Source organism: Melanotaenia boesemani, chromosome 22 (genome assembly GCF_017639745.1).
Source record: "Melanotaenia boesemani isolate fMelBoe1 chromosome 22, fMelBoe1.pri, whole genome shotgun sequence".
NCBI lineage: Eukaryota > Metazoa > Chordata > Actinopteri > Atheriniformes > Melanotaeniidae > Melanotaenia > Melanotaenia boesemani.
In genome coordinates this window covers 28,640,442-28,664,068 of record NC_055703.1, presented here as the reverse complement: position 1 = coordinate 28,664,068, position 23,627 = coordinate 28,640,442, and the positions used below count along the sequence as shown (strand labels likewise).

Sequence of the window (23,627 nt, the reverse complement as noted above, 5' to 3'; positions counted from 1 at the left end):
TATTACTAATATAAGAAAATAAAGTGAGTTATCCAGCCTGGATTATAGATAAATGTGGCTGTAAACATCACCATGTCTCTGCACATCTTCATCAGTGTAATCTGGCGGGCCAGTTTTGGGCCGCGGGCCGCCAGTTGACAACCACTGTCAGGTTTATTTAAAAAAAATCTGTCTTCCTCCTGGACTCAGAAAACAGGAAATAAGTCGTGTCGAGCCGAGGAGCAGGTTTTCCTCCACAGGTCAGTACCAGATCTGATCTGGGATCTTAAACCTCCATCCCGGTTTTCCAGGACACCGTTCAGACCAGCTCGTTCCAGCCTTTCCGACAGGGATGAGCTGGTTTCTGAACAAGCTGACTAATGCTGGGCTCACACCAAACGGTTTTAACGATCGCAGAGTAAAAACGGAATTCTTTTTTCCTGGAGTCAGCGCGCGCCGTCATCCCGCTAATCTGGCTGTTTCTCTGGGATCTGCGACGATACCAAACAAGTCGCAGTGACCAACAGATGAGCTCTGACAAAAACAGGAACAGGAATCCTGACTGAATATGAGGCTATTTTCTGTCTTTAATCAGGAGCGTGACTGTTTGCTTTGAGAGCAGAATTTCTGGTTTACTTGCTCAAATATCTTCTTTCTCTCTCTGAAAACTCTGCTCTCACACTCAAAGTCCGGCTTGTTTTCAAATTGTTCTTCCTTTTAAAACTCTGCTCTCTTTCCCTCACCAGACACTTTCTCTTCTAGTAAGCTCAACTAATCTGTGATCAAAGTGCAGGTAAGTTAACTTCTTTATATTATATATTAATATTTTTTATTGTTTTTTTATTTAATCAGTGTAATCTGGTAGGCTAGATATTATTGGCAGCCTGCAGGCCGCCAGTTGCCAACACTGCTTTATGTGATTTGACGTTGTGAAAGTCAAAGCTTACCTGAAAGTTTCATGGAAACGAGTTCCCTTAAACCCTTCTAGTTTTTACAAACGCTGAAACATGTCGAGCTGCATCAACATGGCCAAACATTAAAATTTAACACCCATTAGTTCACTTATCCCAATTTCTTTAAAGCCTCTAGTAGGCAGGGTGCGTAGGGTAGGTGGGCAGGGTGTGTAGGGTAGGAGGGTAGGTAGGGTGGGCAAGGCAGGGTGTGTAGGGTAGGTAGGTAGGGTGGGCAAGGCAGGGTGTGTAGGGTAGGTAGGTAGGGTAGGAGGGTAGGTAGGTAGGGTGGGCAAGGCAGGGTGTGTAGGGTAGGTAGGGTGGGTAGGGTAGGAGGGTAGGTAGGTAGGGTGGGCAAGGCAGGGTGGGCAGGGTGGGTGGGGTAGGTAGGGTGGGTAAGGTTGGTAGGTAGGGTGTGTTGTAGGGTAGGGTAGATAGGTATGTAGCACTAATTCTGAGAACAAACTCCACCTGAGAAGACCAGCAGATCTGGAGCCACACCGCTAGACCTGCGACAGTGCCATCTGCTGGAAGACTGAAAACTGCAACCAGCAGGTCCTCCAGACCAAGTTTCAGTTTCCAGATAAAACTGTCTGAAAACTGCAACTACTGAATCAGCGTCCACCTCAAAAACCCATTTTTCTCCTGATCTTTCCTCCAACCAGATCTTTCCTCCAACCAGAGCTTTCCTCCAACCTGATCTTTCCTCCAACCCAGATCTTTCCTCCAACCCAGATCTTTCCTCCAACCTGATCTTTCCTCCAACCCAGATCTTTCCTCCAACCAGATCTTTCCTCCAACCAGATCTTTCCTCCAACCAGATCTTTCCTCCAACCTGATCTTTCCTCCAACCTGATCTTTCCTCCAACCAGAGCTTTCCTCCAACCTGATCTTTTCTCCAACCCAGATCTTTTCTCCAACCTGATCTTTCCTCCAACCAGATCTTTCCTCCAACCAGATCTTTCCTCCAACCAGATATTTCCTCCAACCAGAGCTTTCCTCCAACCTGATCTTTCCTCCAACCCAGATCTTTTCTCCAACCTGATCTTTCCTCCAACCAGATCTTTCCTCCAACCAGATCTTTCCTCCAACCAGATATTTCCTCCAACCAGAGCTTTCCTCCAACCTCATCTTTCCTCCAACCCAGATCTTTTCTCCAACCTGATCTTTCCTCCAACCAAAGCTTTCCTCCAACCAGATATTTCCTCCAACCAAAGCTTTCCTCCAACCAGATCTTTCCTCCAACCTGATCTTTCCTCCAACCTGATCTTTCCTCCAACCAGATCTTTCCTCCAACCTGATCTTTCCTCCAACCCTGATCGTTCCTCCAACCTGATCTTTCCTACAACCTGATCTTTCCTCCAACCTGATCTTTCCTTCAACCTGATCTTTCCTCCAACCTGATCTTTCCTCCAACCCAGATCTTTCCTCCAACCCAGATCTTTCCTCCAACCAGAGCTTTCCTCCAACCTGATCTTTCCTCCAACCTGATCTTTCCTCCAACCCAGATCTTTCCTCCAACCTGATCTTTCCTCCAACCAGATCTTTCCTCCAACCAGATCTTTCCTCCAACCAGAGCTTTCCTCCAACCCGATCTTTCCTCCAACCCAGATCTTTCCTCCAGCATGATCTTTCCTCCAACCAGATCTTTCCCCCAACCAGATCTTTCCTCCAACCAGATCTTTCCTCCAACCTGATCTTTCCTCCAACCTGATCTTTCCTCCAACCAGAGCTTTCCTCCAACCTGATCTTTCCTCCAACCCAGATCTTTTCTCCAACCTGATCTTTCCTCCAACCAGATCTTTCCTCCAACCAGATATTTCCTCCAACCAGAGCTTTCCTCCAACCTGATCTTTCCTCCAACCCAGATCTTTTCTCCAACCTGATCTTTCCTCCAACCAGATATTTCCTCCAACCAAAGCTTTCCTCCAACCCAGATCTTTCCTCCAACCTGATCTTTCCTCCAGCCTGATCTTTCCTCCAACCTGATCTTTCCTCCAACCAGGTCTTTCCTCCAACCCTGATCGTTCCTCCAACCTGATCTTTCCTACAACCTGATCTTTCCTCCAACCAGATCTTTCCTCCAACCAGATATTTCCTCCAACCAGAGCTTTCCTCCAACCTGATCTTTCCTCCAACCCAGATCTTTTCTCCAACCAGATCTTGCCTCCAACCAGATCTTTCCTCCAACCTGATCTTTCCTCCAACCAGATCTTTCCTCCAACCAGATCTTTCCTCCAACCTGATCTTTCCTTTAACCTGATCTTTCCTCCAACCCAGATCTTTCCTCCAACCCAGATCTTTCCTCCAACCAGAGCTTTCCTCCAACCTGATCTTTCCTCCAACCCAGATCTTTCCTCCAACCAGATCTTTCCTCCAACCTTATCTTTCCTGCAACCTGATCTTTCCTCCAACCTGATCTTTCCTCCAACCCAGATCTTTCCTCCAACATGATCTTTCCTCCAACCAGATCTTTCCCCCAACCAGATCTTTCCTCCAACCTGATCTTTCCTCCAACCTGATCTTTCCTCCAACCCTGATCTTTCCTCCAACCTGATCTTTCCTCCAACCTGATCTTTCCTCCAACCTGATCTTTCCTCCAACCTGATCTTTCCTTCAACCTGATCTTTCCTCCAACCTGATCTTTCCTCCAACCCAGATCTTTCCTCCAACCCAGAGCTTTCCTCCAACCAGAGCTTTCCTCCAACCCTGATCTTTCCTCCAACCTGATCTTTCCTACAACCTGATCTTTCCTCCAACCTGATCTTTACTCCAACCAGATCTTTCCTCCAACCAGATCTTTCCTCCAACCCTGATCTTTCCTCCAACCTGACCTTTCCTACAACCTGATCTTTCCTCCAACCTGACCTTTCCTCCAACCAGATCTTTCCTACAAGCTGTTTCATTCTAGGTTGTCCCTACAGGGGAGATGGTAGACCCTCTCTTCCCAGCTGGTGGATGTAAAACATGAAGAAGTTCATGAGGCTAATTTCAGGCTTGACTAATATTTGACTGTGTCAGGGTTCTGGTATGGACGAGTCTGAGGGGATGGAGGGAGGACTTGCTTCCTTTAAAACAGCGCCATGTGGACAAGATGAGGACCAGAACAAAGTTCAGAGGTGAGGACATCTCAGTCCAGGCTTGTTCTTCATGTCAGACTTCGAACTGAAATGACTCCATTATTCTCTGTATGTGTTGAAGCCCAGAGATCCAGGAGGGTCCAGATCCTGGACCCAGCTGTGTGTCCATGAAGACTGATCGGTCCATGTACGAACCAATCAACTTTAAAGGACAGCTTTCTTCAGAAACAACGTAAGTCAGCGTAATGCAGTCGTGTTCGGACTGGGTTTGGGTGGTGGTGGTGGGGGTGGTGGTGGTGTTTCCTGTTCTCAGCCATGTTTCCTCTGCAGAGCTAAAGAAGGTGAGTCTGCTCGGGATCAAGCCTCAGACCTGGACTCCATCTTCATGGTGAGTACATTTAACCTCAGATCTGGTCTTCGAGGTCCACTGCCCAGCAGTGTTTAGATGTTTCCTGCCCAGACCTGGTTCTGAGGAATGGATCTGGACGATGAGTTTTTCTGAACACAGATGTTTTTTTGTTTTTCCAGCTGCTGGAGAAGAACATTCTGCTTTCCGTGAAGGCTGAGCTGAAGGTGTTCCACACCTGTTTGAGCTCAGACCAGAGATCTTCAGCGGGCCAGGTCCAGGATGAGTGGGTGGAACCGGACTGGAGGATCAGAGAATCGTTGTTGACGATCACCCTGCATCACATGAGAAGACTGAAGCAAGAGAAGCTGGCCGAGCGTCTGCAGAGCAGTAAGGATCCGGCGGCAGCAGGGACTCATCGTCCGTCTTTCCACTTTCATTTAATCTGACGTTTCTTCCTTTAGGAGGTCAGTCCAGTTTGTACCAACGGAAACTGAAATCAGCCCTGAAGGAGCGGTTCCAGTGTGTGTTTGAAGGCATCGCTAAAGCAGGAAAGCCCTCATTACTGAACCAGATCTACAGGGAGCTCCACATGACGGAGGGAGGAGGTGGAGTGCTCAGCGAGCAGCATGAAGTCAGACAGATTGAAGCAGCATCCAGGAAACCAGCTGAGCTCCAAAAAACCATCCAATGTGAACGCATCTTTAGACCCTCAGCCCACAGAGTCCAGCCAGTCAGAACCGTGCTGACAGCAGGAGTGGCTGGAGTCGGGAAAACCGTCCTGACTCAGAAGTTCACTCTGGACTGGGCTGAAGACAAAGCCAACCAGGACATCCAGTTCTTGTTTCCACTGACTTTCAGAGAGCTGAATGTGCTGAAAGAGAGAAAGTTCAGCTTGGTGGAACTTGTTCATCACTTCTTTACTGAAACCAAAGGAATCTGCAGCTTTGAAGAGTTCCAGGTTGTCTTCATCTTGGACGGTCTGGATGAGAGTCGACTTCCTCTGGACTTCCACAACAATGAGACCCTGACTGATGTTACAGAGTCCACCTCTCTGGATGTGCTGCTGACTAACCTCATCAGGGGGAAACTGCTTCCCTCTGCTCGCCTCTGGATAACCACACGACCTGCAGCAGCCAATCAGATCCCTCCTAACTGTGTTGGCATGGTGACAGAGGTCAGAGGGTTCACTGACCCACAGAAGGAGGAGTACTTCAGGAAGAGGTTTAGAGATGAGGAGCAGGCCAGCAGGATCATCTCCCACATGAAGACATCACGAAGCCTCCACATCATGTGCCACATCCCAGTCTTCTGCTGGATCACTGCTACAGTTCTGGAGGATGTGCTGGAAACCAGAGAGGGAGGAGAGCTGCCCAAGACCCTGACTGAGATGTACATCCACTTCCTGGTGGTCCAGACCAAAGTCAAGAAGGTCAAGTATGATGGAGGAGCTGAGACAGATCCACACTGGAGTCCAGAGAACAGGAAGATGATTGACGATCTGGCAAAACTGGCTTTTGATCAGCTGCAGAAAGGAAACCTGATCTTCTATGAATCAGACCTGACAGAGTGTGGCATCGATATCACAGCAGCCTCAGTTTACTCAGGAGTGTTCACACAGATCTTTAAAGAGGAGAGAGGACTGTACCAGGAGAAGGTGTTCAGCTTCGTCCATCTGAGTGTTCAGGAGTTTCTGGCTGCTCTTCACGTCCATCTGACCTTCATCAAGTCTGGACTCGACTTGCTGGCAGAGACACAGAAATCCTCCCTGTGGTGTCCACACGAGAATCTGGAGCATCTCCACCAACGTGCTGTGAACAAGGCCTTGCAGAGTCCCAGTGGGCATCTGGACATGTTCCTGCGCTTCCTCCTGGGTCTTCCACACCAGCCCCAGAGTCTGCTGCACCCCCTGATGACAGAGAGAGGAAAGAAAGTCAACATGTCCAACAACAGCAAAGTCGTGAAGCATATCAAGAAGAAGATCAGCAGCGATCTTCCTCCAGAGAGCTGCATGAATCTCTTCCACTGTCTGAATGAGCTAAAGCAGGGGTTCTCAAACTTTTTGAGGCCAAGGACCCCTTTCAGCTTAGAAAATTTCTCAAGGACCCTCATCATAATCCTGACATCAGTCAAAATATATTTCCTGCCATATGTACCACTAATTAGTCAAAGGAACTATTGCATTTTTAACATTTCAGATTAATTTAACAGAACTACAAATAAATGTGTACAATTAACATTTGAATAGAGTTTTTATTTGAGTTTAAATTTGAACTCACAGCATTTCATTTTTATGTAAAAGATCTTAAAGTTCTTAAAAGAAATTAACAGTAGTAGGACTAGCTACTTCCAAATGGGCCCAGTTCAACAAAAACAGAAAAGTCAGAACATTGTAAAGCTCACAAAAATCATTAAACTTTAAGATTATGGCTCCCTGTACAAATTATTGGGGGGAAAAAACTAAAATGCATTTTGAGTTTATGGCTCATTTTAGAGATTATTGGCAAGAAATATAACAAAAATAAAGAAAATGAAATAAGCTTTGCCAACAATATTTCCATCAGGTTGTTATCAAAGATCTCTTGCTCATAAATCACCTATCCGTCACCAATAACTCACTTAATGAGAAGGATGAGCCTGTCTTTCACAACACAGTTGATCTATTCTTGGAGCGATAGATGACAAACAAACTCGAAGATCATCCTCCACTTGTAAACGAGCCCTGTATTTATTTTTCATGCCAGTCAGAGTGGAAAATGACGATTCACAGAGGTAAGTGGTTGGAAAGGGGAGCAATATTTGCATGGCCTCAGCAGTGAGTTCGGGATACTCATGACAGAGAGAAGGCCAAAAACTTGCATGACTAACCTGCTGAAATCGGACTCTCTGTGTCCTGTCACTGGACAGCTCCAACAGCTGCTCTTCTGCTTTCCCTGTGAGATGATTTCCAGTTGCAGCAGTTGTCGTCAGGTGCCTCATTAACTTAGCCGGCTTCATGGCTTCGTTTGCTAGCGTTTTAAGACATAAGACGCATGTTGGCCTTCCGTCGCTGCTCTCAATAAATCCAAACTCAAGATAGCTATTGTTATATTTTCTTATTTTAGTTGACTTAACTCTTACGGCACAGTTTGATGTAGATGGATTTAAAAACTTATCCATTGTGGCAAGCTAGCTGGAGCGGCGCGGAACTGGGCCAGAGCAGTGTGGCAAGGGTGACAAATCTGTAACCTGTCAGTATGATATTACTTTATTGGTCCAAATCTTGTAAAAGGGGGTGTCATTGGTTCAGTAGAGTCGCCCGTTTAATTGGCATAGTGGTCCCAATATCCTATTCACTTACTCAAAGATAAGCAATGAATTTATTTCTAGGCTATTATTCATTTATTTATTTTTCACGGACCCCTAAGCTTAGGTTCGCGGACCCCCGGGGGTCCGGGGACCCCACTTTGAGAATAGCTGAGCTAAAGGACCTTTCTCTCATAGAGGAGATCCAGCAGATCCTCCATACAGGAAAACTCAGCAGCCAGGATCTCTCCCCGGCCCAGTGGTCTGCTCTGGTCTTCATGCTACTGTCATCAGGACAGGATCTGGACCAGTTGGACCTGAAGACATATGGTGCTTCAGAGGAGGTGCTTCTCAAGATGCTGCCCGTCATCAAAGCCTCCAAAAGAGCTCTGTAAGTAAACACCCATACACTCCACCACCCCTCCTTTCTCCAGCTGTTAGCGTCAGTCAGAATCTTTCTCCCCAGTCGGAAGCCTCTCACAGAAGCTTTCTGTCATCTCCTTGAAGAACTTCCTAACAATGGCTAATCCAGCATCATCTTCATCCGACCTGTACTCTGAGATCTCTTCAGGCAGATCTTCACTCTTCTATAAATGCTTCACAACATCTGCAAGCATCTAGAAACCTCTGCTGGCTCAGAGAGGATGCTGGTTTATGATTTTTCTCCTGCTTTTAACACCATTCAGCCACATATTTTAGCCAATAAGCTAATTAACTTTAAACTCCATAACAAAACTGCAGCTTGGATTTGAAATGATCTGTCCCGTCCTCAGTGTGTCAGACTTGGTCGTCAGCAGTCTGATACTATTTTAACACAACCGGGAGCTCCACAGGGAACAGTTTCATCCCCTTCTTTATTCACTCTGTACACAGCCGGAGGGCCATCTGACCCGAGGCAACGACCACGCCTACAAGAGATGTCAAAACATCTGTCAGCTGGTGTGATGCAAAAAAAAAAAAATGAGAAGGCAAAAGAGCTTAAGTAAGGGATAATGCCCTTCGAGGCTGGACGGTTTCTGATAATGGACACCTCGAAGGGCATTATCTCGCTTATATCATGGTCACTTACGACACACGTTGTTTTTTACCGTTAAAATCATACGTTTTTCACAGGAAGCGGCTGCGTGGACTATTTAATATCTCTCGTTGTGAGGCGTTGCCAGGGGCGTGCCCTGGCCTGGGCATTCCCGGCTCTAGCCCCGAACATTTCACATCAAGCCCCGAATGTTTTTCATCCCAGAAGGAATAAGTTTACATTCTATCAGCCGTCTTATGGCATTAACGAAGATGGTAGTTTTGTAATTTCCTGGCTTATGTGAATGCAACACAGGTACAATATGACCAATCACAGAGGACTTTCATGGAAGCGGGAATCCTCCGTGTTGGCTAACTGCCCGGCGTTTTATCCCTGATCTGAACTCTGGTGTTATGAGAGTCATGGAGTGTGTCTCAAACCGCGCACTTACATGAGTGCACTGGAAGGTGGTGTGTAGTGCGCACTAAGCTCTACCTTCTGTAGTGACACCATCGTGGGTAAGTCCTGATCCAAATTGAGCACTAATGTTTTGAACTTACCGGTAGTGACGTACCAGCTTAGCAGCGCCGCGTTAATATACTTTTTTTCTTTCAAAATCCAAAATGACCGTCAACATACGTGTTTGCATGTCATACTTTTATGCTAAAACAGCTTTTAAATAAGCAAAGATATCTTAACTGTATTAAAGTATTTTACATTATACATGTGTTTTTATTGGTGTTTACACTGATACCTTCACGTCTGCAACAGGAAACCGATTTTACTAGAAACCATCATTTAAAATATGAAATGCAGTAATAAAGACGCTAAAACAGCGATGCAGAAAACATTTAAACTTTTTATTAAAACATTTCTCTCTTGCCGCCTCTTCTCCACAGCAGCGTCCTAGCCCGCAGGTGGTAAATGCCTCAGTGCCACTGCTGGCTCGGTAGTTTGATGCCACAGTGACCTACGGTGAACACAGAATGGCAGTTTATATAAAAGCAAACATTATTATGTACTTTATGGGTACTTTGTACATCACTTTAGATTCCTAATCAGTTTTCAAATCAAGGACCATTTCGTTTACGCCAGAGACCCCGCAGTGCTTCATCTGGAGGTTCAACAATCATGAATAAACATACGGAACCTATAGCATTAATCATTTTTAACACTTATAGCCCATCTACATCCGCAAAATCGGCTATAAAACTGCTAACATTTACGTTGCTAACTCTACTGCAGCCTCCAACAAATGATCAGATCCATAACTGTCATCAGGGATAGAAGAGATAAGAAGCATGCTGCAGTTTATATTAGAATTACAATCAAATATCTTCATACTTACAACAGTAGAAAACAGCCTCCGCCTGCATCGGTACCGCTGAGTCGGTGGCTGCCAGCTCTGAAAAACTGGCTGAAAGTCCCTCCCCTTCCGCTACGTCAGCAAGATGGCGTCCGTTTAGTGCGTGTAGGGTCCATCGTTTCGCACTAGATTGTTGGCCGAGTTTAGGGCAGCATCCGGGTACTTTCAGTGTTTTTACTGAGGTTTCTGTGTCAGCGCACTAAGCACTTAAATGTAGTGTTCGAAGTATAGAAGTGCGCGGTTCGGGACACACCCATTATTAGCGGTCAAAAATGGACATCAGACGGTTTTTTTTATTTAAAGAAGAGAGAAACTCTTCAGTTGTGGTCGCTGCCGATGGGCAGCAAGACTCTGGCCAACACACAAAACAGGTAAACCACAGATAATTCAAACCCTGTTTGTCTTAAAATTAAATGAACATTAGGCAGATCATTGGTGACAGTACTTGGTACTTCCAAGGTTAAGCTAGCTGTACTAAATTGTTAGCCCTGCCCTTTTCTGTTCTACACATTTACATGTCTACGTATTTCGCTGGTTTACCTGCTGCTGTGAGTATGTGTGCACGCGTGTGTTGTAGTAGATGGAAATGGCTTTCCCAGTGTTGGATGTTTGGTTTCTAGATGCTGTTTTAGTTTAAATATAGATAATAAATAAATAATAACTATAGACCTGTATTCAACTTACCATTTTTAAGTAAAATTTTAGAAAAAATGGTTTTTATTCAGCTTAATGATTTTTTAAATAGTAGAAATATCCTTGAGATATATCAGTCTGGATTTAGGGTGAACCACAGCACAGAGACTGCTCTCCTGAAGGTTTTAAATGATTTTAGGATTAACTGTGACTCACAGAACCTCTCAGTCTTGGTGCTACTGGATCTTAGCGCAGCCTTTGACACAGTAGACCACACTATTCTTTTAAACAGACTGAAACACCCGGTGGGCCTCTCTGGTGCTGTTCACAACTGGTTCACTTCCTGTCTCACAGACAGAACTTACATGGTAAGTTTGGATACATGCTCCTCTAAGATCCATAAAATGACATGTGGTGTGCCCCAAGGGTCAGTTTTAGGCCCTGTTCTTTTTAATTTGTATATGCTCCCTCTTGGCAGCGTCATCAAGAGGCATGGAGTAAACTTCCACAGTTATGCTGATGATACTCAGCTGTACATCTCCATGTCTCCTGATGACACTAGACCAATGGATGCCCTTTTCAACTGTATTTTAGATATCAAATCCTGGATGGCAGAAAACTTTTTACAGCTTAACCAGGACAAAACTGAAGTTTTAATCATTGGTCCTGAGGCTCAGAGAGAGAAACTCTTAGCTAAATTACAGGCATCCGCATTAAACCCATCATCACAAGTAAAAAACCTGGGCGTTATTTTTGACTCTGAGCTTGGTTTTATTCCACATATTAAACATATTACTAAAATAGGATTTTATCACCTAAAAAACATAGCCAGAGTCCGTCCCATTCTCTCTCGGGCCAACACGGAGATGCTGATGCATGCTTTTATCACCAGTCGTATTGACTACTGTAATGCCCTGCTCTCTGGTCTTCCCAAAAAGAGTATTGCACCTCTACAACTCCTACAGAACTCAGCTGCTCGTGTGCTGACGAAGACCAGAGGGCAGGCCCACATTACACCGGTTTTAGAATCACTGCATTGGCTCCCCGTGTGTTTCAGGATCAATTTTAAGGTTCTCTTATTGGTTTTTAAATGTCTTAATGGTCTTGGGCCTTCTTATCTTTCAGTTTTGCTTTTACCTTATGAACCCTCGCTGCCCCTGAGGTCTTCCGGTACTGGCCTCCTGACTGTACCTAAAGTCAGGACACATACTCATGGAGAGGCAGCTTTCCAGTGGTATGGTCCTCGTCTGTGGAACAGCCTGCCGGAGGAGCTCAGGGCTGCAGAGAATGTTAATGTTTTTAAGAGCAGGCTCAAGACCCACCTTTTTAATTTAGCTTTTACTTGATATTTATTCATTTTATTTTATTTATTTTATTCCCCCAGCCTATTTATTTTTCTATGTTAACCCATTTTTATTTATTTTATGCTTTTATTCTATTTATATTATTTTTAGGTTATTTCCCCAGTGTTTCCTCGGAGGGGGCTCTCTGCACCGGGGGCTTTCATCGGCTGTGGCTGCTGCGGCTCTGTCCTGTGGGTTTTCGGTCTGGTTGGGTGGCTCCTCTGCCTCTCAATTGGCCGTGTGCCCTGGGTCGGTGTCCTGACGGTCGTGGCCGGTGGGCGGCTCCCGGTGCAGACGGCTCCCTGTGATAGTGTTTCCTTACCAGGCTCATCTGTGCTCAACCTCACATTAGTCTTTTAATATGTGCAAGTATGTGTGTGTGTATGTGTATGCTTGCTTGTACACAAGCGGGGAGGGAGGGGGTTATGTGTGTGTGTGTGCGGGGGGGGGGGGTGTTTTAACCATGGAAAGCACTTTGTGCTGCATTCTTGTATGAAAAGTGCTCTATAAATAAGGATTGATTGATTGATTGATTGATAAATGAAGAACAGCTTTATTATAAATTTATTTACTGATGTTTTTGTTTACCTCCAGGTCCTGGCTGGTCAGTAGTTAAAGAGTTTTAAAGAGTGTTTTACATTTTATGTTGCTCACAATACATTTATATTTGGAATAAAAACCAGTCTTTCATGGTCTCACCTTTGTGTGTGTGTTTACTTTATGTATTAATGAGGTTGGTGGTTCTTGTATGTGTGTGTTGCTCCAGGACAGGCGTGTTCGAGACTGGGAGGAGAAATCAGAGTTTACCACTAGTTTAAACTCGGCTATACTACTGAAAAAGTAGTAATGGTAAAGATGGAAAACAGCAAGTGAAAGAAGGAAAGAAGGAAAATGATGGAAGGAAAACAAGTGATGAAGCTTGTAGGGAAAGAAGGAATGAGATGATAGAGGTACAGTAAATACTACAGCATCATCTTTATTCTGGAAATTATAAGTGACTGAAAACAGTTCACGTTCATCCTTTTGTTGCAGAAGATGTGCAGTAAAGAGCAGGTTGTGGAGATAAACAGCAGATGTCTGGAAAAGTAAAAGTTTAATACTGATTTTAGAGATCTTCTTTAGATTGTCACGTTTAAGATTGAAAATAAATACATATCGAAGTGCATGTTGTAGTATTTGGCTTTAAACAAGGTGACACAATTCTCAAGAAAGCTTAAATAAAAAGTCGTTTTTACTGTGTTGGTTTACTGAGATTTCTTTACGAGGGTGTGGGCTCAGCCCCCAGTGTTCCCAGGTCCAGGAAACACCCCTGGGCGTTGCCAAGGTAACCGGCTCTGACACAGAGCAGCTGTTGTGTTAGACCTGATCAGTGGAGGGAAGGGAGATGTAACGTTATGTTAGGGTATGTTCTGAGTTTCTGTTGCCACGGTTACCAACTAGCCAGCACAATACTTTACAACAATAAGGCTATTTGACCTGAACTTTTTTTATAGGTCTCCTATAACACTTTTTAACCTACAGCCAATCAGAATCGAGTATTCACCCAGGCCTTGGTATAATACAGATTTTAGGACGAAGAACGAGGCCCCCTCATTAACTGTCATTAAAGGTCATCGAACTTGAGGTGGTTGAATCCTACACGTACCCTGGTGTTGCTCTAGATGGTAAATTACATTTTAAAAAGAATCCGGAGGTGGTCTCCAAGAAGGCTCACACACAACTCTTTTTCTGAGGAAACGCAGATCTTTTAATGTGAACAGAAAGCTTTATATGTTTTATCAGGACTGGTGCTGGTCAGGTTCCTGGACTGGAACTTATTCGGTTTCAGGACTGGAGCTGGTCAGGTACCAGGACTGGAGCTGGTCAGGTTCCAGGACTGGAAACCAGTTTAGACAAATGCCTCTTACCGGGTAAATGCTGGGATCGGCTCCAGCTTACCTGTGACCCGTAATGGACAAAGCGGTACAGAGAATGAGCGATAATAATTTACTACGAGCTAACAAGTTAAACAAATACTCGTAAATAACCACGTTTTCCGTCCTTGTTTGTAGGCTGAGAGGTTGCAAGCTGTCGGACAGAAGCTGTGAAGTCCTGGCTTCAGTTCTCAGATCCCAGTCTTCATGTCTGAAACAACTGGATCTGAGTAATAATGACCTGCAGGACTCAGGGGTGAAGCTGCTTTCTTCAGGACTGGAGAGTTTGCACTGTGGACTGGAAACTCTCAGGTGAGGGATTCGCCGGTTTTCAGGGATGCTGAGTTTACCTTCCTGTCCTACCTGCATCTGAGGAAGTTTCAGTGTTGCTGTCATGCACAGCAAGGCTCCAGTGTTAACTAGATCATTGGCTTCTGTAGAGAACAGGTAAGGTATCTGCCCTCCACTGGGGGGCTTGAGTCTTACTAACACACCTCCTACATGTACTCTGTGAAGTCTGGTTAGAAACCTGGTCTGCTGTGTCTCATGCAGGATGCACACGTCAACTCAAATAGCATTTATATTGTATAAAATATGACTTGGATTTAAGTCAGAAAGGCTGGTTTGATGCGCCCTACATCCCCGGTCACTAAACATCATGAATGACAGAGCGTGTACACAACATTCCCAGCTGGTACTATTTTAAAGTAAACTTAATTGAACATCACTTTAGTTTTCTATTTAGCTTTTTACTTAAGTTTATTTCTCTCAAAGTTAAATCTGGTTTCATCGTTACTCCGTGTTTGGTACCAGTTTACTCAGCATTTACCTTTTAACACATTCACACTTTTCATATTTTTAATGAATTAGTTTTGTTTTTGTGCATGTGTGTGCACGTGTCTGTGTGTGTGTGTAGTTTATCCGGTTGCCAGGTCTCCGAGGAAGGTTGTGCATCTCTGGTCTCAGCTCTGACGTCCAACCCAGGCCACCTGAGAGACCTGGACCTGAGCTACAACCACCCCAGAGACTCAGGAGCGAAGATGCTTTCTGACAAGCAAAAAGATCCAAACTGTAAACTGGACTCAGTCAAGTACGCCTACTCGTCTGGATTCTTCTTCACGTTGATGACCTGATATATTTTTTAACTCAACCTCATCAAGGCGACGTGTTTAATGAGAAATAAGAAACGTTCTTCCTTTATCTACTGAACTTTTTGTTCCTGCACATGAAGGTTCTGACGTGTTTTTATTCCTACAGCTTGGACTCTGGTGGAGAGCAGAGACTGAAACCTGGTCTGAGAAAGTGTAAGTGTCTTCAGTCTTACATATAAAACTACTCGTTATCCATAAAGTTAAAAAAAACAATCCATTAATGGGTGTTTCACACAAATCCATTTCTTCTTCTTCTTCAGATGCTTCTGAATTCAAACTGGACCCTCCGACGGCTTCTCCAGACCTCCAGACGTTTGACAACAACACTAAAGTGATTCATGTAGGAAGAATACTGAGAACGAGACTTGCAGTTTCCAGTAACTACAGTCAGATTCTCAGTATAAATCCGGTGGCTGCTCGCTGCTACTGGGAAGTTGAGTGGAAAGGACGTGTGTTCATAGGAGTGACCATTAGACCAGTCATAAAGAATGGTAGGGCGCGGTATAAAACAATGGCACCATCAAGTATCCTTGAGGAAGACCATTGGTTTGAAGCAGATGTTCCATCCTGGACGCTGGAGTGCAGTGTCACCGGTTACTGTGTCTGGAAAGAGAAGAAAGAAGAGAGGCTTCCATTCGCTGCCTTCTCTGACAGAGTCGCAGTGTACGTGGATTATTCTGTCGGCACCATTTCCTTCTACCAGGTCGATCATGGCAAGCTCTTTTCGCTCTACACCTTCCACGACACATTAGCTCCACCCCTCTATGTTGGATTTGGACTGGGACTAGACTCATTTGCATCTTTCTGTGAGCTGTAAGAAAGAGTCTCCTCTACCACTGCAAACCTGAAAACAGCAGAGGAAATATCACAATGGCAACCAACCCAGTGTTGCTGATGTTGGGAATATCTTCGAAGTATTTCTTAAAATCTCTCAATATGTTAACGTACTATACAGCCGACAAAGCATGTAGAAGAACTTAAAGCATTCAAAGAAGAATAAAACTAAAGAAAAGGAATAAAAGTGATCAAATAAAAAAAGAACAAGCTGAAACAGAAAGTGATACGTACATATGGTACGTCATCATCATAATCATCCTCATCATCCTCCTCATCGTAATCATCATCATCATAATCATCCTCATCATCATCCTCATCGTAATCATCCTCATCATCGTAGTCATCCTCATTATCGTAATCATCCTCATCATAATTATCATCATCATAATCATCCTCATCATCGTACTCATCATCATTATCATCCTCGTTATCATCGTAATCATCCTCATCATCGTAATCATCCTCATTATCATAATCATCCTCGTCATCATCGTAATCATCCTCGTTATCGTAATCATCCTCATCATCATAATCATCCTCGTTATCATCGTAATCATCCTCATCCTCGTTATCATCGTAATCATCTTCATCATCGTAATCATCCTCATCATCGTTATCATCGTAATCATCCTCATCGTAATCATAATCATCCTTCTCATCGTACTCATCATCATTATCATCCTCGTTATCATCATAATCATCCTCGTTATCATCGTAATCATCCTCATCATCGTAATCATCCTCATCATCGTAATCATCCTCGTTATCATCGTAATCATCCTCATCCTCGTTATCATCATAATCATCCTCATCATCGTAATCATAATCATCCTCCTCATCGTACTCATCATCATCCTCATTATCATAATCATCCTCATTATCCTCCTCATTGTAATCATCATAATCATCCTCGTTATCATAATCATCCTCGTTATCATCGTAATCATCCTCATCATCGTAATCATCCTCGTTATCATCGTAATCATCCTCATCATCGTAATCATCCTTGTTATTATCGTAATCATCCTTGTCATCATATACAACTTTGCTGGAAACATCTTGTCATCCAGACTAAAACGCTGCCGGGAGGACGGATCAGCAGCTTCCTCTGTGATGAAATCATCTCTGATTGTGTGAAAAAGCCACTGATGAGCTGGATGTGTTACCACGGTAACCTGGTTCTTCCAGCATTATAATCTGTCGCTGTTACTCTAGGATTTAAATAACTGAACACTAGAAAATAAGCTGTTATTTTTTATCTGTTCAGGTTTCTTTCTTTTTTCATTCTGATGGAGATAGTGTGGAAACCATGTCCTTTTTGGGAGACTGGCTTGTTCCGGAGCGTTTCTGAGCGGGTTAAGCAGCGTGGCTGAACATGGGTTCACTCTCGGGGACGTTGTGCTTCCTCGTGTGTTCCTGCAGTTCCAGCCCATCGAGTCCTCTCTGAACTCAGAGCAGGGGCTCTTTTTGGTTTAATGAGGGTCTGGGGCTGGTGGGAGGTCCTGCAGGGACGTTTTTGATGCTCAGTGGACACGCTGAAAACATGTTGAGACAGTTGGCATCCAGATTTCTGGCTCTCGCGATGGAAAATAACTGGTCTGCATGTAACGTTGAGACAGATGGCTTCATGTTGGTTTGGCAGCCGGTCCGGCTTCATTTCTGCTCTGTTTTCATGAAATGGAAAGAAAATTACAGCATTTTAACTAAGATCTGTTTTTGTTTTCCTTTTTCTAAATAACGTGTTTATATAATATTTTATTATGGGAACGAATAAAAGCAGAAAACTGGCAGCTGATGACTCATCAGGAAATAAAGCTTCCTTCACCAGAGCTTCTGATGTGGCGTCTGTTGCACCAACTTATTGATCCGAACTGGAAACTTCTGCATGTAAACACTCAGTAAATAAAGTAAAGTAAATTCACAGGTCAGATCAAATCACAGAAATAACAATAGAAAATGTACAACACGGAGAAAAGTCTTTATTTAAAACAAATAAAATGACTTCACATGACTTCAGTTCGCCGTCTCTGATCTTTGTTTTTACCTGGTTAAATAAATCTGTGAATATAAGTTGTTTGGTTTCCAGGATGATTCTTCCGGAATAAAAAAAACAGAATCTCTTCATTTCAGAGTCTGAGGCAGAATTTTTCGTTTCCTCTGCAGCTTTTCTGTGGACGGTTTGTGAAACTCGTGGAGTCTGTCTGGGACAAACATGCCTGGAAGGACGAAGATGACCTCGCTGTGAACCAGTCCGTACAAATAAAGCTGAACTGAACTGAATATTGAATATTTAGGGGTACTGATCAGTTTCTTTGTGTTTTTTGAAACCAAATCAATAGATGTTTCAATATAAAATATTCTTTCTCAATATAAAAGACAAGTTTTACTCTTTTTTTTTTTTAACTTGTCCTGTCCAGCATCATAGCAGCAAAATGATAATCTGGTTTCTGTATCGTGCTGAACAAATTTGCTCTGCCAAGGGGAGGCCTATGGGTAAGGCTCCTCTTGATAATGTGATTCATTTATTTATTTATTTACTTTGAATCACGGAATCTATGTAATGTTACTGGACCTGACCGGAGGGGACAGAAAAAGATGGAAAATAGCAAAAAGAGCAAAAGGGAAAGAAGAAAGGAGACAAAAAGATCACAGACAGAAGGAAAACAACCCTTCAATCCACACCATCACCAGACAACAAACTGTTACACCTGTACATGAACACACCAGAAAGTTTCCTACAACTTTTACAAAAGCAGAAACACACACACAGAAAAAACAGGGCTGCTAGTCATTAAGAGTTTTTAAATAATAACCAAATCAAATCAAAAAGACATAACAGCGACCAGATACTAACTCACAGGAAAAATACAAATTTTTTTTTTTATTTTTTTTATTTTTTAATAATTATCTCTTAGTATAAAAACACACTGGACAACTCAGTGACTGTGTCAGCATGCAGAGCATGAGAAAGAGGAGTGATCAGTGATGAAGAGTGGTGAGTGAGATCATGCAAATGCGACCACGCCTCCACGGAGGCCAGAGGCAGACCAGGGCCAGAGACCCTGGCCCTCAGCAGCAGACCCGGAGCACTAACCCAAGCCACCCCACCACAAAGACGACTCCAGCCCCACCCGAAGGGCGGCAGAGGAGAGCCCCAGCAAGAGCCCCCCACGGTCCCGGGGCACAGGCCCCAGTGGGCCAAGATCAGCAGCCGCCGGCCCCGCCAGGGACCGGCCACCCAGGGCAGCCCAAGCGAAGGGCCCAGGGCCCCAGGAGCCCAGAGGCGGCCGCCCCACCCCCCAAAGGCAGAGGGCCCGCAACATGCCCAGGAGGACCAGGCCCCCCCAGACAGCCACCCGGCGTAGGCCAGCACACACCCCGATGTTACAGCCGCACACCCCGGGAACCAGGGTGCTATCAGCAGCCCCCTCCCCCCACTCCCCACCTACTTCAACCTGCCAAGTTTTACTTTAATTTGGTATATTTGGGTTATTTTCATAGAAATTCTATGTAATTATTTAAAATGTTATCATCAGTTAATCAATGAATAGACTCATTGATTAACCAACGTCATACCTGAAAAATTTTATTCACAGTTTGACTTTTGACCACGACGTCGTCGTGTCTGGAGGCCGTGCCGATGTGCACTGATCTGCAGGGTTACTGCAGCTGTTTGGATGGAACTGGTTTTACTTTATTTCATCATTTCCCCTCCTTGATCCCCTCAATGAAGAAAAAACGTTATTTTCTGACATCATCTAATTGTTTTTACAATCCAAACGTATATTTTAAATGTAATATATGAAATGTCAACCAGTAGACCTGCTTTCATCAGTCTACTGAGAATTCTGAGTTTAAACTAATTTGTGTTTATGGGATGTCTGGGTTGCATCCATGTAGTGTGCTGATGGTTAGCATGTAGCATAGCAACATGACCGGGGAAACTCAGCTAAAAGACTCCACCAAGCATCGGCATCCTCCGTCCATCATCATCATCATTGGCCGATAGCTTCCTGAGTATTTACCTGTGTAACACCTCTACTAAACACCTGGAAACCTGCTCAGGTTCACTTTTACCTTCTACTGTAGCACAGTTCATCCTCAGGTATTACTCATTCCTAGGATTACTTTACTCATTCCTAGGATTACTTTACTCATTCCTGGGACTACTTTACTCATTCCTAGTACTACTTTACTCATTCCTAGGATTACTTTGCTCATCCCTAGGATTACTTTACTCATTCCTAGGATTACGTTACTCATTCCTGGGACTACTTTACTCATTCCTAGGATTACTTTACTCATTCCTAGGATTACTTTACTCATTCCTAGGACTACTTTACTCATTCCTAGGATTACTTTACTCATTCCTAGGACTACTTTACTCATTCTAGGATTACTTTACTCATTCTAGGATTACTTTACTCATTCCTAGGACTACGTTACTCATTCCTAGGATTACGTTACTCATTCCTGGGACTACTTTACTCATTCCTAGGATTACTTTACTCATTCCTAGGACTACTTTACTCATTCTAGGATTACTTTACTCATTCCTGGGATTACTTTACTCATTCCTAGGATTACTTTACTCATTCCTAGGACTACGTTACTCATTCCTAGGATTACTTTACTCATTCCTAGGACTACTTTACTCATTCCTAGGACTACTTTACTCATTCCTAGGATTACTTTACTCATTCCTAGGATTACATTACTCATTCCTGGGACTACTTTACTCATTCCTAGGATTACTTTACTCATTCCTAGGATTACGTTACTCATTCCTGGGACTACTTTACTCATTCCTAGGATTACTTTACTCATTCTAGGATTACTTTACTCATTCCTAGGATTACTTTACTCATTCCTAGGATTACGTTACTCATTCCTGGGACTACTTTACTCATTCCTAGGATTACTTTACTCATTCCTAGGATTACGTTACTCATTCCTGGGACTACTTTACTCATTCCTAGGATTACTTTACTCATTCTAGGATTACTTTACTCATTCCTAGGATGACTTTACTCATTCCTGGGACTACTTTACTCATTCCTAGGATTACTTTACTCATTCCTAGGACTACTTTACTCATTCCTAGGATTACTTTACTCATTCCTAGGATTACTTTACTCATTCCTGGGATTACTTTACTCATTCCTAGGATTACTTTACTCATTCTAGGATTACTTTACTCATTCTAGAATTACTTTACTCATTCCTAGGATTACTTTACTCATTCTAGGATTACTTTACTCATTCCTGGGACTACTTTACTCATTCCTAGGATTACTTTACTCATTCCTAGGACTACTTTACTCATTCCTAGGACTACTTTACTCATTCCTAGGACTACTTTACTCATTCCTAGGATTACTTTACTCATTCCTAGGACTACTTTACTCATTCCTGGGATTACTTTACTCATTCCTAGGATTACTTTACTCATTCTAGGATTACTTTACTCATTCCTAGGATTACTTTACTCATTCTAGGATTACTTTACTCATTCTAGGATTACTTTACTCATTCCTAGGATTACTTTACTCATTCTAGGATTACTTTACTCATTCTAGGATTACTTTACTCATTCTAGGATTACTTTACTCATTCTAGGATTACTTTATTCATTCTTAGGATTATGTTTCCTTATTTCACTTTTTTCTGAGATCTAGATTCCTGCTCTCTTACATGTTCATGAATCAATTACTTATGAAAACTGGACTAATTGGAAGTTTTTCTTCCTGAAGCTGTTAAACTGGACAGAGTTTGTGTTTCTGAGCATGTCCCTAGTCTGTCTCAGAACAGGACATTTTGTCCCTCCAGCTGAGCTGAAGCCACCTCCAGCTTTGTGTTTGACGTACGATGAACTCACATCATGGCCAGACGTTGGAGGCCTCCGGACGTCTTACCCCATATTTTCAGCTCGTTGTTTTGGTTTTTTTTTCCTAAGATGAATTGCAGCAATCCCCCTTGTTTTACCTGCTGAGTTTGGTCATAAAAGCCTGAAAACGTGTTGGAGAGGCGTGTTGGCTCTGCTGGACTCTGATAAGAAACCTCCTTTCAGAGGCCAGCTGCTGTTTGTGGTGGGTCTTTGATACCGCTGGGGCTCCGAAAAGGGGCGTAAAGGTGAAGGATTTTAGGGGCCCAGAAGTTTAAAAAGAAATGAAAAAAAAACGTGACTGGAGAGAGACAGAGGGGTGGACAGTACGTCACCAGTTCTTTCAAAGTCGAGTTCGTCTGATAGAAAGTTGTGTAAATAAAACTAGTTTGTATTTATTTTAGACTGATTTGAATGTTTCTCAGCTTTCTCTGTAATGTAGGCCAGGTCAGTAGTTTGGGACTCGTCCTCCTGCTTTGCAGTAGAAACAGAGCACTTCAGTTTCTTTTCATGGGGCCCAAAATCTGTGGCAGCGCAACTGTGATACTGTCCACATTACATCAGCTGTGAGGAACAATCTGGACAACATGGAGCTGCCAGTGTCCACCTGGAGGACATCCAGATGGTCGGGAGGCACCGTCAGCTTTGCTTGTAAACAACAAACAGATTCAGATGATGACTCTTTGGTTGTTGTTGTTTTTATGCAAATCAAGCTCCTTTCTGTTAAATTTTTCATCACTTTCATTTGAAAACAAACTGCAAATAAATTCAGATATAAATTTCTTCCAAGAAATGAACGGAAAACATTTGTCCTCGTTCGTCCCTACCTGCAGTTCACCGATCGGCCAGCAGGGGTCACTGTGCTCCTGCAATCCACTCATTTCCTGTTTGTCCACTTTTTTCTTCTTTTACAGGCTAGAAAACAACATTTCTTTTCCTCTCACACTTTCATTTTCTATAAAACATCATTTAGGTTGGATTTCCCTCGGGGGGAATGGAAATCTCAGTTTATCTTCATCTGTCCATCTTTACCTGTGTCTGTTTTCTCATCTTTACATCCTTTTCTTTCCTCTTTGCTTTGTTTACATCTTTTTATTTGGGACATTAATAACCAGGAAGCTTTTAGTTTACTCTCCTCTTTCTTTCCTCCTCCTTCCTGGAAACGTCCATGTCTCTGGAGGACACATTTGAGGTGTCCTTGGCTTCATCGTCTCTTCTACCTCAACCGGTTCCTTTGTGGTTGTTTCTCCATCTTCCTCTCAACCCCGTTTATCCTCTTTTTTCCCTCCTCCAGATTTCTCCACCTCCCCTCAGACATGTCGTCTATCAGGTCTCCAGCAGAGATGTTCCTGTCATTCCTTAATTTATCTTTTCATCATTTCATCTTTGACCTTCTGCAGCTTTTCCTCCGCCCATCCTCCTCTCCTCTGTCACTTTTTCTTTACCAGAGCAGTTCTGCCCTCTTTCATTTCTACTTCTCTTTCTTCCTTAAGGAGTTTTTTCTCGCTTGCTTTGACCTTCGCTTCAAAACAGAAGATTTAATTTTAGAAACGACTGATGATTTATTTCAGTCTTTCCTCCAGTTAAAAATAGAAAGTTTACTCCGAACAGAAGAAACAAACTTCCACACATGTGCACGGACCACTTAAGGAGCGCACGCACACACACTGCTGTGGGATCCTGCAGACGTGCACAAACACCCAAGTACGTGTGTTCCCCAGACCTTCTAGTACCGGGTCGTCCTCTTCATCGGGTCCACCTTCTAGTACCGGGTCGTCCTCTTCATCGGGTCCACCTTCTAGTACCGGGTCGTCCTCTTCATCGGGTCCGCCTTCTAGTACCGGG

The 23,627-nt window shown here is 43.6% G+C and overlaps 1 protein-coding gene across 1 annotated transcript; it reads left to right on the top strand.

Annotated features, from left to right (window-relative positions):
- The first annotated feature begins 3,604 nt into the window (after positions 1-3,604).
- LOC121633286 (NLR family CARD domain-containing protein 3-like) lies at positions 3,605-14,175 on the top strand. Its single transcript, XM_041975149.1, has 9 exons — positions 3,605-4,048; positions 4,131-4,241; positions 4,340-4,397; positions 4,538-4,745; positions 4,820-6,399; positions 7,823-8,031; positions 13,780-13,795; positions 13,842-13,859; positions 14,049-14,175. The coding sequence occupies exons 1-9, from the start codon at positions 3,960-3,962 to the stop codon at positions 14,082-14,084; spliced, it is 2,325 nt and encodes a 774-aa protein (XP_041831083.1). The 5' UTR covers positions 3,605-3,959; the 3' UTR covers positions 14,085-14,175.
- Positions 14,176-23,627: the final 9,452 nt, after the last annotated feature.

Bases quoted from the DNA above. Each gene is read 5' to 3' on its own strand.
- LOC121633286 (XM_041975149.1), top strand. From the start codon at position 3,960: ATGGACGAGTCTGAGGGGATGGAGGGAGGACTTGCTTCCTTTAAAACA. The intron at 4,049-4,130 runs GTGAGGACATCT...TATGTGTTGAAG, and splicing joins GACCAGAACAAAGTTCAGAG to CCCAGAGATCCAGGAGGGTC. The intron at 4,746-4,819 runs GTAAGGATCCGG...TTCTTCCTTTAG, and splicing joins GGCCGAGCGTCTGCAGAGCA to GAGGTCAGTCCAGTTTGTAC.